The sequence below is a fragment of the Solanum lycopersicum genome, chromosome 2 (genome assembly GCF_036512215.1).
Source record: "Solanum lycopersicum chromosome 2, SLM_r2.1".
Classification (NCBI taxonomy): Eukaryota; Viridiplantae; Streptophyta; class Magnoliopsida; order Solanales; family Solanaceae; genus Solanum; species Solanum lycopersicum.
This window is the reverse complement of record NC_090801.1, coordinates 34,578,977-34,594,009: the sequence shown is the minus strand read 5'-3', so window position 1 is coordinate 34,594,009 and position 15,033 is coordinate 34,578,977. Positions and strand designations below refer to the sequence as shown.

The following is a 15,033-nucleotide window of genomic DNA, read 5'->3' as shown; positions in this document are numbered from 1 at the left end:
GTTCTAAACAAAACACTAAAAGTTGAACATACATGATTTCTAATTGCAGAAGCTGGACAGAACTTCTCCTATGTTGTGTCCCAAATTTCAAATCCATAACAGAAAAATTAGTGTTTTATATAAACATGAGAGATGTTGGTATACGAAATAGCTTTATAAAAAATATTATTATCTTTAAATTAAGTTCTATGGAAACAGATTTTCATAAAATGTCAAACACTACCCAACTCAAAAGCAGATTTTATCACTTACCAAGACGAAGTGTGCGTGTCGTATTCAAGCCAAAAGGACCTAGTTTTTCTCTTGTTTTCAATAACAACTATTTATTCAATGTTTTAAGGTTCCTTTACTTCAGGTGAGACAAAATTTACTAGCATAGGTGTCAAAATATAGCCTCAAAAGAGAGGCTAGTAACATCTACAACTGTCACTAAAAGGGTGCTGCTCAAATTATTGTGTGCTGCCCAAAATGCATACATATACACCTATATGTATATACTTGATACCAATAGTTTCAATTTATATGGAATTCTAATTAGTCAAATTATGAAAATACCCCAATACAATACCTTAAGTTACCGTAACACTTATATTAAGCAAGATTATAAGTATCACAAAATCTCAAGTCCCCAAAATGAGAATAAAACATATTATTGTAATTGAGCAATGGTGTATTGACATGCAAATATTGGTCTAGTATTTTAGGGGTGTTACAACTCTCTCCCTATTAAATAAATTTCATCTCGAAATTAACCTTACTCTAGTCCCGAAAAAAGTGCAAATATTGGGTCCTCGTGTCTTTTTCTCTCTCCCAAGTAGCTTCCTTTTCTAGAATAGTTACTCCAAAGTACCTTTACTAAGGGGATTCTCTTGTTGCTAAGATTATGTACTTCCCGAGCTTGAATTAGGATTGGTCCTTCATTATACGTCAATTTGGAATTGACCTCAATAGATTCAACTTGAAGAACATGAGATGGATCCGAACAGCATCTTCTGGGCATAGAAACATGGAAGACATTGTGGATCTTGTCTATTTCAGGTGGTAAAGCCAATTTATATGCAACTTGTTCAACCCTTTCAAGTATCTCATAAGGTCCAAAAAATCGGGGACTAAGTTTTCCATTTTTTCCAAATCTCATTATCTTTTTCCATGGAGACACCTTTAAGAATACTTTATCTTCAACTTGATATTCAATGTCACACCTTGTTAGATCAGCTAGCAACTTTAGTCTATCCGAAGAAATCTTTAAACAATCCTTGCTAATTTTTATCTTGTCCTCTATTTGTTGCACCATTTTAGGACCAATAAGCTTTCTTTCACCAATTTCACTCCAACAAAGATAGATCAGACCTTTTCTTCCATATAAGGCTTCGAAGGGAGGCATTCCAATACTTTATTATTAGATTTTATTGTAAGAAAATTCTATCATAGCCAAGTGTTTGTCCCAACTACCCTCAAACTCCATAATTCATGCTCCAAGCATATCCTCAAAAATTTGTATCGCTCTTTCCGACTGGCCGTATGAATGAGGATGGAACAAAGTGCTAACTTTCAAATTTGTACCCAAAGATTCCTACAAGATGACCCAAAATCTAGATGTAAATCTTGGGTCTCTGTTAGATACAATAAACACTAGGATCCCATTTAGTATTACAATCTCATTAATATACAACTTGGCTAAATGTTCAAGTGAGTAATCTATTCTGACTACTAAGATGTGAGTAATCTTGGTTAGACTATCAACAATCACCATATTGCATCATGATTTCTTTGAGTGTGAGGAAGTCTAGAAACAAAATAGATAATTATTCTCTCCCATTTCTATTCTGTCATCAACAATGGTTGTAGTAAACCAACAGGGACTTGATGTTTTGCCTTTACTTGTTGACAAATCAAAATTTTTGAAATGAACTACGCAATGTCTCTCTTCATACCATTCCACAATTAATTTTCTTTGATGGTCTGGTACATCGTTGTACCTCCAGAATGCATTGCATATGGTGAAGAATGTGCTTCTTTTAATATTTCTCTCCTCAATTTGTCATCATTAGCGACGCATAATGTTTATTGATAAAGTAAGATACCATCCTTTGTTGATGTAAAATCACGTTTTCCCCATTTTTGACTTCTCTAGTAAATTTTACAAGTTTCTCATCTAACTTTTGTACTTCTTCACCTATTTAAGTAATATTGGCTTTGCTTGCAAATTAGCAATAACTAAACCATTGGAATCAGGTGTAAAAAAACATTCATGGATCTTAATTCATGAAGCAATGTCAAAGGACTCAAACAAATGCTTGTGAAGGATTATTGACTTAAGACATCGACAACCGCATTAGCTTTACCTGGAAGATAATCAATTGTCCAGTCATAATCCTTGATGAGTTCAAGTCATCTACGCTGTCTTAGGTTTAGCTCCTTTTCAGTACCCAACTACTTTAAGCTCTTGCGTGTGATCAGTGAATATATGACATTTTCTCCATACAAATAATGTCGCCATATTTTAAAAGCAAACACTACAGCAACAAGTTAAAGATCACGAGTATGATAATTCAATTCACGCGGTTTTAATTTCTGAGAAGCATAAGATATTACCTTCCCTTCTTGCATCAAAACACATCCTAAACCATTGTGAAAAGCATCAGTGTACACTACATATTCTTTCCCTTCAATTGGTAGAGTAAGTATGGGTGTTTGAGTCAGCAAGGATTTGAGAGTTTGAAAGGCCTCTTGATATTTTTAATCCCACATAAACTTTACTTACTTCTGCAAGAGCTTAATAAAAGGGGACACAATATTGGAGATTTTTTTCACAAATCTTCTATAGTATCCTGCTAAGCCCATGAAACTTCTCACCTCAGTCGGACTTTTGAGAGGTCTCCATTCAACAAATGCTTGTATCTTACTAGGATCCACCTTCACGCCTTCTCTTGATACAACATGTCCCCGAAAAGTCACTTCATTAACCAAAAATTAGCATAAATATCATTCTTCTTCAAAATATGCAAAATAATTTGGAGGTGTTTATCATTGTCTTCACTACTTATGGATAATATTAAAATATCATCTATCAAAACAACCACAAACTGATTAAGATAAGGCTTGAATACTCTATTCATTAGATCAATGAATACCACAAGAGCATTTGCCAATCCGAATGGCATCATCAAAAATTAATAGTGAAAATGTCGAGTTGTAAAAGCAGTTTTAAGAATATCATTCTTTTTAACACACAGTTTGTGATATCCAGACCTTAAATCAATATTTGAGAGTAATTTAGCACCCTTCAGTTGGTCAAACAAATCATCAATCCTTGGTAGTGGATATCTATTCTTTATTATTATTATGTTCAATTATCTATAGTCAATACAAAGCCTAAGAGTGTCATCTTTCTTCTATACAAATAAAACAGGGGCTCCCTAAAGAAAAATACTAGGTCAAATAAAACCTTTCTCACCAATTTCTTGGGATAGAGATTTCAATTCTCTTAATTCTACTGGAGTCATTCTATAAGGAGTGATGAAAATAGGCGTAGACCCAGGAATAAGCTCGCTTGGATAATCAACCTCTCTTTCCATGGGAAATCCAGGAAGGTTTTCTAGAAAGACTTCTGCAAAATCTCATACAACAGATATGTCATTCACAAAAGGACTCTTCAACTATGTATCAAGTATGTGAGAAAGGTATGCCCTACAACCTTGACGCATCAACTTTATTTCCAAGGCCGCATAAATAATACTAGATGTCAATTATCTTTCACATTGTACAAGGATGTGTGATCATGTAAGATCTTTAAAAGCTACATGCTTTGACCTTGAATCTACGACTACATGATATTTATAATGTCAATCCATCTCGATAATAAGATCAAAATCCTTGAAGGAAATTTAAACCAAATCAACAGGGAAGTCTAGGTTTTGAATCACGAAGGCACAATCACGATAAAACAATAAAACACAACCTGATAACTCAATGGACTTTCAACCAGCACATCATAATTAAGTCTTATGAATTTCACATTTTCTGGAAGAACAATTGATGAACAAATATAGGAATGTGTAAAACCAAGATAAAACAATGAAAACACACACAAGCCAAATAAGTGAAATTTACCGACTACCACATCTTGTCCATCTTGATCATCTCTCTGCCTCATACCATAAGCACGTGCAACACCCTTTTGTCCAATAGCTTTATTAGCTCCACTTGTACCTACTGCTTGGGTGTTTTTAGGTCTTTCACCTTCTTTAGTTTGAGGAGGATTAACAGAAGGCTTATGAAACGAACCATTAGTTTACTGAACATTATTAGGATTAGGAAAGTCCTTCACTTTATGATCAAAGCTCCCACAATTAAAATATGCAATAGTGGCTCTTGTGCAAGTACCAAAATGATTCTTTCCATATTGAGGACAAGTGGGAATGTGAGGCTAGCCTTGTCCATAATTTGGAGTACTAGAGGTAGAAAAGTCTGATCTCTTTTGCTTTTGTTGCGGTGGTCGGTTATCACTACCAACCTTAGAATTATCGAACCTTCCCCTTTTTGATGGACCCCCAAAATCTGGTCTAGGCTTTCGAAATCTATTTCCATACCTACTTTCTTCTTCTTTATCAAGTCGCTCCCAAGTAGAAGCAGCAGACACTAACTTACAAAAGTTCTCATGTTGTAGGATCGCCACATTCTTCCTTAGGGATCATTTAAAACTATCTTCAAATTTCTTGTACTCATCTTTTTCCTCTTTAATAATACCTGAAGCATAATGAGAAATCCTTAGAAACTTTTGTTCATATTTAGCAATAGACATGACTCATTGCGATAGATTCAAAAACTCCCTTTTCATTGCATCACAATAAGTAGGTGGTACATACATCATACGAAATTCATTAAGAAAATCATCCCAAGTAAGAACATGAGGTTTTACCTTGACGTCCAGAACTCTTACCCACCAATCATAAGAATCCTTTTATTATAGTGAAATAGCATACTTAAATTTGGCAACATCTGAACACTCCAACTGCTCAAACACCATCTCCATGCGATCTAGCCATTGTTCAGCATCAATGGGATCAACAATGCCTTCAAACTCCACTCCACACATTTTTCTCATTTTCTCAAAGTTAATCCCATTGGGATCATGCATTAATTCAGCAATGTGGTGGAAGAATTTAACCATATGTTAAAATGGAGGATTCATGGCTTGAGTATCTAACTCATGTGAGGACGTGAACCAACTCTTAGACGCTGAAGGTTTCCTACTTTAGGCCGACTAGTTTCTGGAACATACTCATTTGAGATATGTTCTCTAACCCCTTCCAGTGCGTGAGGTTGGAAAATAGAGGTACCTAAACCTTCACAAGCAGCTTCCGTAGGTCGGTAAGAAGAAGAGTCCATAAATTAATTCCTTCAAAAGTGAAGATCACATTGCATTAGAGACATATACATGATGCATGTGCACTCCACATGTAATAAGAATATGACAATCATATCAGTGAACATGAACTCTAAATAGAACCTTTACGAAATCAAATAACTATACTAGTAATTCACAACAAAAGTCCTAGAACCACAAACCTATGCTCTGATACCGACAGTTGTAGTGACCCTTTTTATAAATACTACAACTTTACAAGAAACATAATTTAATACTTGCGACATTTTAAAGAGTATAACGAAGAGCAAATTGATTTCCTCTAGTTAAGGGATTAGGTTTAAAATGAATAATTTAGTTAAGGATGAGCATTTTGCCCATTTAAACATTTATTTGAAGTCAAAATCGATATGGCATGAAATTTTAACTTATGATGGAAACCCTCCCGAAATCTGTTTAGCAAATAATCGACGAGCTTTTCATGCATATATTGTCCTCATACTTAACGACGAATTAACAAGAATAATACCAACTTCTGTATAATGAAATCAGTCGGTTCATGCTTCACACAAACATTCAAAACATATGGTAAATTATTATATTACAAGACTTGGGTTTACACAACCCAAAAAAGATAAAAACGTATAGCCATACTTATATTACCACCCATTCTGACATAATCAAATCAGGCATCAAAATTTCATGTAAATATACAATACATATATCTATACAAATCCCAAGTTTTATACAAAATATATATGCCTATATGAAAGTGAGATCTTCTTTAATACTTCAATAATCTCCATCTTCAATGACCAACTTCAAGCGTCCTCTTGAACATTCACTGCGATAGAAACAACTATCGCAAATCATATAGTAGTGGTGTAAAAACTATAGATCTGGAGCCCTCCGATTCACCAAGTTATCATTCTGAAGTCAAGGGCAGCACAATTGAAACATAATCAGTAAATCAAGTAAACAATGTACAAAGACTAACAAGTTGGATACTTAAAGATCCAAAATGTCAACAATCCTCATAGCACTATTTTTCAAGAGATTCAATAACAAGACTCGCCCAGTATATACATTATTTCCTCACACCAAGCACGAGCAGGTATCAAGAAGGGTCGACGCCCTGTATCGAGAAGGGTCAAATCCCAATAATCAAGAGAACGAAGAACTATATTAAAATTGGCTATCTAGTTTGTATTGAAAAATTGATAACTCCTTTACTTTAAAATGAAGTAAAAATCCAGAGTCAAGATGGAAAATGATGAATCAAGAGTCATGCCAATAGTGACAAAGTCATAGCCCCACAAGAAGGACAAAGTGCCAATAAAAGTGCTAATTAATCAAACAAGCCGTAGAAGTGGGAGAGTTACACAAAAATGTCAACAACACGACAATGCAATGTGACAAGAGGTAACCAAGATAAACTTTCAGATATACAAGCGTGTAAAAATATTACAAGTTCAAGTTTATGCACAAACCTCAGTGCTTTAGGCAAAGAAACAGTCCAACACCACTTCAAGAGTTCACACCTTAGACCAACCAACGTATCAAGGTCCTCAACTAGTTCACGAGTATATGCAACATTAAAAATACAATAAAATAACTTCTTTAATTCCTAGTATCTCAATAATATCAAAGTAATGCATGATAATCATTACAAGTATGTTTATCCTTTACAAATACGACTATGCTCCTAGAACATTGATTCTTGCCAACCTAATATCTCATGTTGCAATTTAGATTTGTAAAGGAAAACGACAAAACTAGACTTTATAATCGTTAGGAAAGATGTAGGTACATCTTTCAAGCTTGCTAATAATTAGAATCACCTCAAAATATATTTTGTTCATAAAAGATTTAATCAAAACCATATTAGTTGAACATACATGATTTCTAATTCCAGAAGCTGGACAGAAGTTGACCTATGTTGTGTCCTATTTTTCTAATCAATAACAACAAATTAGTGTTTTATATAAGCATAAGAGTATTGGGCATACAAATTAGTTTTACAAATAATATTTTTTCACTATAAAATAACATCTATAAAAAGAGATATTCATAAAATACCAAACACCACCTAGCTCAAAAGCAGATTTCTCACATACCAAGAGGAAATGTGTGTGTCAGACTCAAACCAAAAGGTTTTAGGTTTTCTCTTGATTATGAATAAGAACTCTTTAGATAATTTTCTAAGGTTCCTATACTTCAGGTGGGACGAAATTCACTAGAAGAGGTGTCAAAATATAGTCTCAGAAGTAAGGCTAGTCACATGTATAACTGTCACTAAAAGGGTGCTTCCCAAATTATCGTGTGCTACCCAAAATTCATGCATATACACCTACATGTATATACTTGATACCAGTACTTTCCATTTATATGGAATTCTAATTAGTCAAGTTATGCAAATACCCTCATACAATACCTTAACTTATGATAACACTTATGTTAAACAAGGTTTTAAGTATCGGAAAATTCCAAGTCCCCCAAAATGAGAATAAAACATGTTATAGTAATTAAGCAATGATGTATCTACATGCGAATCTTGGTCTACTATTTTAGGGGTGTTACAAATCACTCATTGTATTTGTACCAATTGATTTTCCGTTCTTATATTTTTGTTCAAAATTATATGAATATGAGATTGAGTTGTATTTTTATCCCTTTATTTTTTGTTTGTATTTTTGTGCTATAACCAAATCAAGGAGTAAAACAAAGTCGTTTTGGATATGTTACTAACATAAACAACCATGAATGGTATCAATGGTAAGAATGACCGCTTTCTAGTTGTAGTTGGTACTGCCCAGTTCACTTTAGCATGAAAAGTACCTTTCGGAAGAACCAAAGTTTTTCTCCTCTGCAAATCTATCAATGCTTTATTCAATATCTTTAGTAGTCGGTCCTTATATCAGGCCTTCTGTGTGATATCAATCTTCTTTTTATGGTAAGTAATATGTCTTTCCCCTTAATAGATAAAATAGAGGAATTCAAACAATAAATTACTGGTAAGAAAACCTTATCGATGACCACTACTCCTTCTGTATAGAGAGTGGTTCACCTATCAATCAACAACTCCTGCAGCTTGTGGAATAAATTTACCTGAAAATTCTAATGGTTTTCAGAACAAAACTATAATCTATTTTTCTGATCGTTGGGAGAATTCTCTATGTATTGGTTCCCGGGAGTCAAGGTGGAATCTTAGACCGAGGAATAACTATCGTGCTACTGACTTTTAACCGAATTGCAACTTTCTAGCTATTATCTTGACTACCTCTTTCGAGAAGCTCTATATCTCTTTAGCCCAATCAATTCACATACATAAAAATAAGTCCTAAAATCCTATGTACACTAAGTGAGTAAAGACGAAGTAGTTTCTCGTTAGATGGATCAATGCCACCTCCGAATGGAAAGGACAAGGAGTTGTCGGATGTCAATCTCTTTTCTATTATGTTTTATGGAGCTATCTTTCATTGGTTCATTATTCGCTCTACTACAACGAACACAATAGATGAAACATCATAGAGAGTGAGTGAACGTCTTGCCAAAGCTTCTCATTTGGAGAAAAGTGGAAATGTCGTTGAAACGTAAAATGATATGACATAACGAGTGAAAGAAGTTACTGAAAGTAAATCCCATTTTGTTGTAATTGGAAACATGGGTCTGCAAACTTGGTTCCCCATAAAACACATAACAATTAACGCTCTTTCTCAATTAGGTTTTGGAACACACGGTGTTGTTCAACCTTTCCGTTGGTCTTTACTACTCGATCGAAGGGATTATGGCCGCTTTTTAATTTTTTTATGTTTATGTCGTTAATGGCATTTCAAAATTTCACTTAGATCATATTAATTTGTATTTGTATAGTTTGATTTTTCTATTTTATTTTTTGCGTTTTTGTAGATCTAATTGATTTTTATTTTTAACAAAATATATTTGTATTCCTAGAATTTTGATGATATGTGTAACAGATACCTCTAATAAGTTGTGTTTTTATAATTTGTATAACTTTGTCACGCCCCGGGATACCCCATTGACGTAAACACGGTGACCTAGGATCACGAGTGACCCCAAGATAATCTTGAGCTGACATATCATAAGCACACTATAATTTACTAAATTAAAGAGATATTGTGTGAAAGCTAAAACATAAGATAAATAATGGTGGGGAATACCCAAAACTTGTTTGTATATATAAATACTAAAAAAGAGTTTAGGAAACTACACTATAACTCAGAATACTAAAGTTAAATGTGTATATGTCTTAAATAAGCCTTTAGCGAACTAGAGATGTTAAGACATGCCCCCAGCTTACTCTAGAAAAACATTGAAATTAAATGAAAGACTGAAATGAAAAACATTTTTATTGTTCTCGAAGTATGAGGACTCACCACTGATGCTGCTGAATTTAGATTGTGAACTGATCTACATGTGATGTGGATGCTGAGCACAAGATCCGTTAAAATGGACTTGACCCGCAAGTACGGATCAACACAACCCTTGAATTAATTGGGGTTGGGCCAAATTTTTTTGGCCCATTTGCAAAGGAGGCTTTTTAGCCCAGCCTCGCTTGACCCGCTAGCCTCGTAGGCCCACCTTGCTAACCTCAAAGGCCAGCCCGTGGGGTATGAATATTTAAAAATATTATATATATATATATATATGTATATGTATATATATATATATATATATATATATATGTATGTATTCGCTGAAGTGTGTGATTCATCAATGAAAATTTATATGTATTGATGTCTTGTTCATAGACGTCAACATTCAATTCTCTTTGATACTCATTCTAAGAGAGTAATATTGTTCATTTTTTGGTTGAAGGGACAACTCGCCACGACCTATAGCCCTCTTAGGGTTGGGTTGGGTTGGGCTGCTATCTTATTGACCCTTTTACTAAAAGGTCCATTTCGCCGCAACCCATTTAACTCTCCTGCCCGTTAGGGTTGGGTTGGGTTGGACCATTTTGACACCTCTACTGAGAACCTGTATCTACATCACGAAAAGATGTAGCACAAAGTATGTGTCAGTACTTTGAAGGTAACAAGCATAAAGGATGGAATAAAACTAAACAAACATATAACTTAACAAAAAATAATGAGAAATAATATAATTTTTACATGATGAAGATACTAAAATATACTATATATGAACTATGTTGAATGCAATGAACAAGTATATAACTTGCTCAACGCTGCAATATATTGGAAACCTAGTCAAATGCACTAGAATTTAATTGTGGGAGCTACAATTAAGCAACAATAAACCACGTGAGCCGAACGTGGAGTACGATATATACGCCCTTTCGAGAGGACCCAATATACCTTGCTAGGGGTATAAAGGCATGACTGTCATGATCAACTGATTCCCACATAGGGGACTTATAAACTTACGGGAAACCGTTGTTCTAGGACTATGAGTATCAGAGACCTTAATCTTGTTGGGTGTTAAGCCTACTCCCAACTGGAAATATGTATAATACAACATAACTTAAATATAATGGATACTTTAATTTCTCAAATTCTAACTGAAAATGCAACATTAAAGTACTGATAATTAAACATTTGAAAACTGAGGTGTGTATATATGTCTATATGTCCTAGCTAGTGTAATTTGATATACTCAAATTACACCTCCCTAAAGAAGTATAAGAGTTGTATCAAGTAAAGAATCCAACTATTAGGTTGGGGTTGATCCCACAAGGAAAATGGTTTAGACTTATCTTCAATGTACAATTACTTCTATTTAGTCAAGTTTTTTTTTAAAAAAGCAAGTTATTAAAGGAGGGGTTTTGTGAAACAAACTTCTTTAATATCTCTAAGTAAAACAAGTAACAGTAGTAAATATTTAGTATTTTTATCAAGTTGTGGGAGACACAAGGGTGTATGTGTTCCCGCAGGTTCATAACGCCGTATTCCTAGCTATAAAAATTCTTACCTAGTGTTTTTCATGCAAAGTGATAAGTTAGGTATCTCTAAATCCTTGGTACGACATTTCACTCCGTACCTTGGTCCGGCTACGTGTGTATAATCTACTAACTGTTACCTTTACTTCATATTAAGTATCATATTTGATGTATCACTTTGTTATTACTTCGCACCAATCGAGACTAGCCTATTAGATAGTATCCCATTAAATCTATGTTGATAATTCTTTTCTTATTACTACCTTTTTGGTTCGGCAAGTAGCATCAATGCTAGTTTTAACGCGTGCACTCGTTAAAAAGACTTGTAAATGAAAGAATTATCAAGACATGCAATAACCTATTTGAGAATTGTTATGATGCTACGTTTACTTTGTTAATCACTCATGGTTCCCACAACCCTAGTTCTGGATTTAGTTACACATGCATATAACGACACAATTCATAGTTGTTAAACAATAAAACATGAACTTACTTTGAAAATTCGAAGAAAATCTAGAAAACTCACTTGAAATAACAAGATAACACTTGAAAACCAAATTCGGAAATTGAATTATTGCTAAACTTGCATAACGCGATTTCCAAACACAAACAAAGAACAATACCAGTAAGGTCCAACCCCAAAAAGGTGGCTGTAATCAACGACCCCCACAAACGGACCGTCAATGAAACGAAGGACTATTGACTGCCTCCGTAAGTCCAAACTTAGAATCATTTTTTGTCCTTCAGATGGCATCATATCTGATTCAATCGACGGACAAACAACACGGTCCATCGATGCCTTTCATTGCTCCATCCGTAGAATTTCATCAACTTAGGTTACTGGAATATCTCTGATCTTGTTAACGATTCGAAAGAACGGTCCGTCAATCAATCGTCGGACCATCGATCCTCTTCGTAGTCCCACACTCTGTCAGCTTTTCCCGAGTTTCTCCGATTGCCTGAACTTCAATCGAAGGTCACCATCTAGGGACCGCCGATGGACTTTGTGGTCGCTTATGCACTTTATTTCATCTCCCTTCTGTGTTTTATTTTTAGACATCTTTCTTGCAAAACAAACATAAAATCATGTAAAACTACTACAAAAAAAGCTCTACACACACAACTCTAAAGGAAAAGCATTGGACACACTGTGAAACAACGGTACATCATAATTCATTAACTAAACAGAATCTACACAACTAGGATTCTAAATTTCATGCGAGGAACCAAGAAATATGGTTAAGAAAAATATTATAATCTAAATGAGGGCACTACAATATCTTAATCATAACAATTCTCTAAAGACCACGAAAACCCTTGGTCTAAAAAATATGCAGGGATTTAAGAATCTAACTGAATCCTAGCGACCTAATGGGTGAAAGGAACCCACTAGTGAAATCTCACATACCCGCTGAAGAATTTCACGGGTAAATCTTTAGATTTTGGGGCTGGAACTGAAGAGAACTTGTTGCATTCATGGATGAGTTTTGGCGAACTGTTTCTTCTCCTTTTTTCTATGGGTTAGTCAATATTTGGAGAATAAATTGTTTAGGGTAATTTCTAATTTATTTACTAGGGTTAAACTGACAAAAACGACATAGTTTAAGGATTAAACTATGTAGTTTAGGTCTCTAATGTATAGGGGAAAAGACTAAAACTACCCTAATTTAAAATTTGACGGGGCCAACGACGAGCCTGACCGATGGTCCATGGATGACCGACAGTTCATCCAGTCACTCCGTTATTAGGCTTAAGAAATTGAGGCTGAGGGACACGATCCACAAACCTGGACCAAGGTTCGTGGTCTACCGAAGGTTCGTAGGTCTGACCGTAGGTCATTCCCTTTTATGAGAATTATGGGCAGGTTGTAGGTGGACAATCACGGACCCCTCCTACGGTCCATGGGTCAACCTACAATCCATAGGTGGCCTCCTTCGGTGACACCTACAACTTTTGGAAATCTGCAATTTGATCGTTCTAGCATATTGGGTTTTACAAACTAATACAACAACAAAAGTATACTTTAAATTTATTGATTTAGGGGTTAATTTTATTTTTCATATGATTTGTATTTGTATATGTTAAAAGTTTTTGCACGACTAGTAATTCAAGTTGTATTTCAACATGTTACATACACAAGTGAGATAAATATACAAACAAGTAATTATATGCAAATACTGATATTATACAAATACTTGCTGATAATATACAAATATATATATATATACACACACACACACACATATAATTTAAAGAAATAATTTTAAAAAACATACAAACGATAAATTCTAGACATCTAATATATATATAATTGATGCATAAATACAACCAAGTAATTGTGTATAATAGCTAAAAATATAAAAATAAAGTCTAAATTTTAAAATCACAAAAATAATGAAATAAGAACTAACAAATAAGTATACAATTAATGCAAAAAGCAACAGAGCTGCAATACACACCGAATCAACTAATTTATAAAATTGTGTAGAATATAATATGAGATTTTATTAATACAAATGAAATCATCAAAATATACAAAGTATTATAAAAAGATATAAAAATGCATAAATTAAAACAATACAAATACTTCAATTTTTCAACATCGTCCATCAACCTAGAATCAACATCATTATCAAAATTTATTTATTATTCATTATTACTAGATGTAATTAAGTTTGTTTTCTTTTTTGAACTCATCAAATATTTCGACCCTTAGAACTTTGCTCATATTGATTTAGCTGTTAAAATTAAGACAGTAGACGAAAACTATTTGAATGAAAGAACAAAAATATACAAACAAAAATATAAAATAAATGAAACTCAATATATGTTACCTAAATTAGGAAAACATAATTAGGAAGGAAATAGACAACTCTGAAGCTTTAAAAACTGATATTTTTGAGTGAATTTTAGATTAAAATCATTGAGAAGTAAGAAGAGATATAATATATTGTTTGTATAAGAAGGAAAACTGGCAAGATAGAGGGCAGTTACCGTTTGATACAATTTGAGTTCACGGAGCCTGTCGATTAATAACCGCCTGGATGAAACATTAGTGGCAAATTAAAAATATTTGCAACTATATCTATGTTAAGTAATTTATTACTAGATTTTTACTTAATTACGTATATTTCCCTCTGTTTACTATTCTAGGCATTTGTTAACATATGTGATAAGTTCTGGCCTTTTTCTATAACTAGCCAAAATCGTCGTCAATCAGAACTATCTTGTGCGAAATCTCAAAATTGTTAAAATATATTGTCAAATTAAAATTTTTTAAGCATATGAAGAAATTTAATTATATTAAATTGAATGGGCCACTGTCAACCCACTATAGTAGGAAAACTTCCACTGTGATTGTGGCAATTTATCTCTTACACAACATATATAGTGGAATGACGCGAAATTAAATCCTAGACATAGCACTCCGAAAGTCTATGATCTAGTCTAGAGCTTCACATGAAAAATGAATCCCTAAAACACTATTTCTATGAATAAATTAATGTATTGAAACTAATTAGGAAGTGTTAGAATTAAAACGTTAAGAAACGACCATGACGTACGGAGATTTGTAAATGATGAACTAGTGTCCTTGGTATGTTTCAAGGGGTTTTAAGAGTTTGAATTTAGTCAAATTTGGTAAAAAGGTGTTAAAAATGTATTAGAGCATGTTTATGGTCGAAATGTCCGGGTACGACTCCCCAAGGACAAACCTAAGGGTCCTTGGAGAGGACCCTAACATTTG

At 33.8% G+C, this 15,033-nt stretch overlaps 1 protein-coding gene across 1 annotated transcript; it reads right to left on the bottom strand.

Moving 5' to 3' along the window:
• Positions 1–754: 754 nt before the first annotated feature.
• Positions 755–1,294, bottom strand: LOC104645519 (uncharacterized). The gene has a single exon (XM_010317280.2). It carries the CDS (start codon positions 1,292–1,294, stop codon positions 755–757), a length of 540 nt encoding a protein of 179 aa, XP_010315582.2.
• Positions 1,295–15,033: the final 13,739 nt, after the last annotated feature.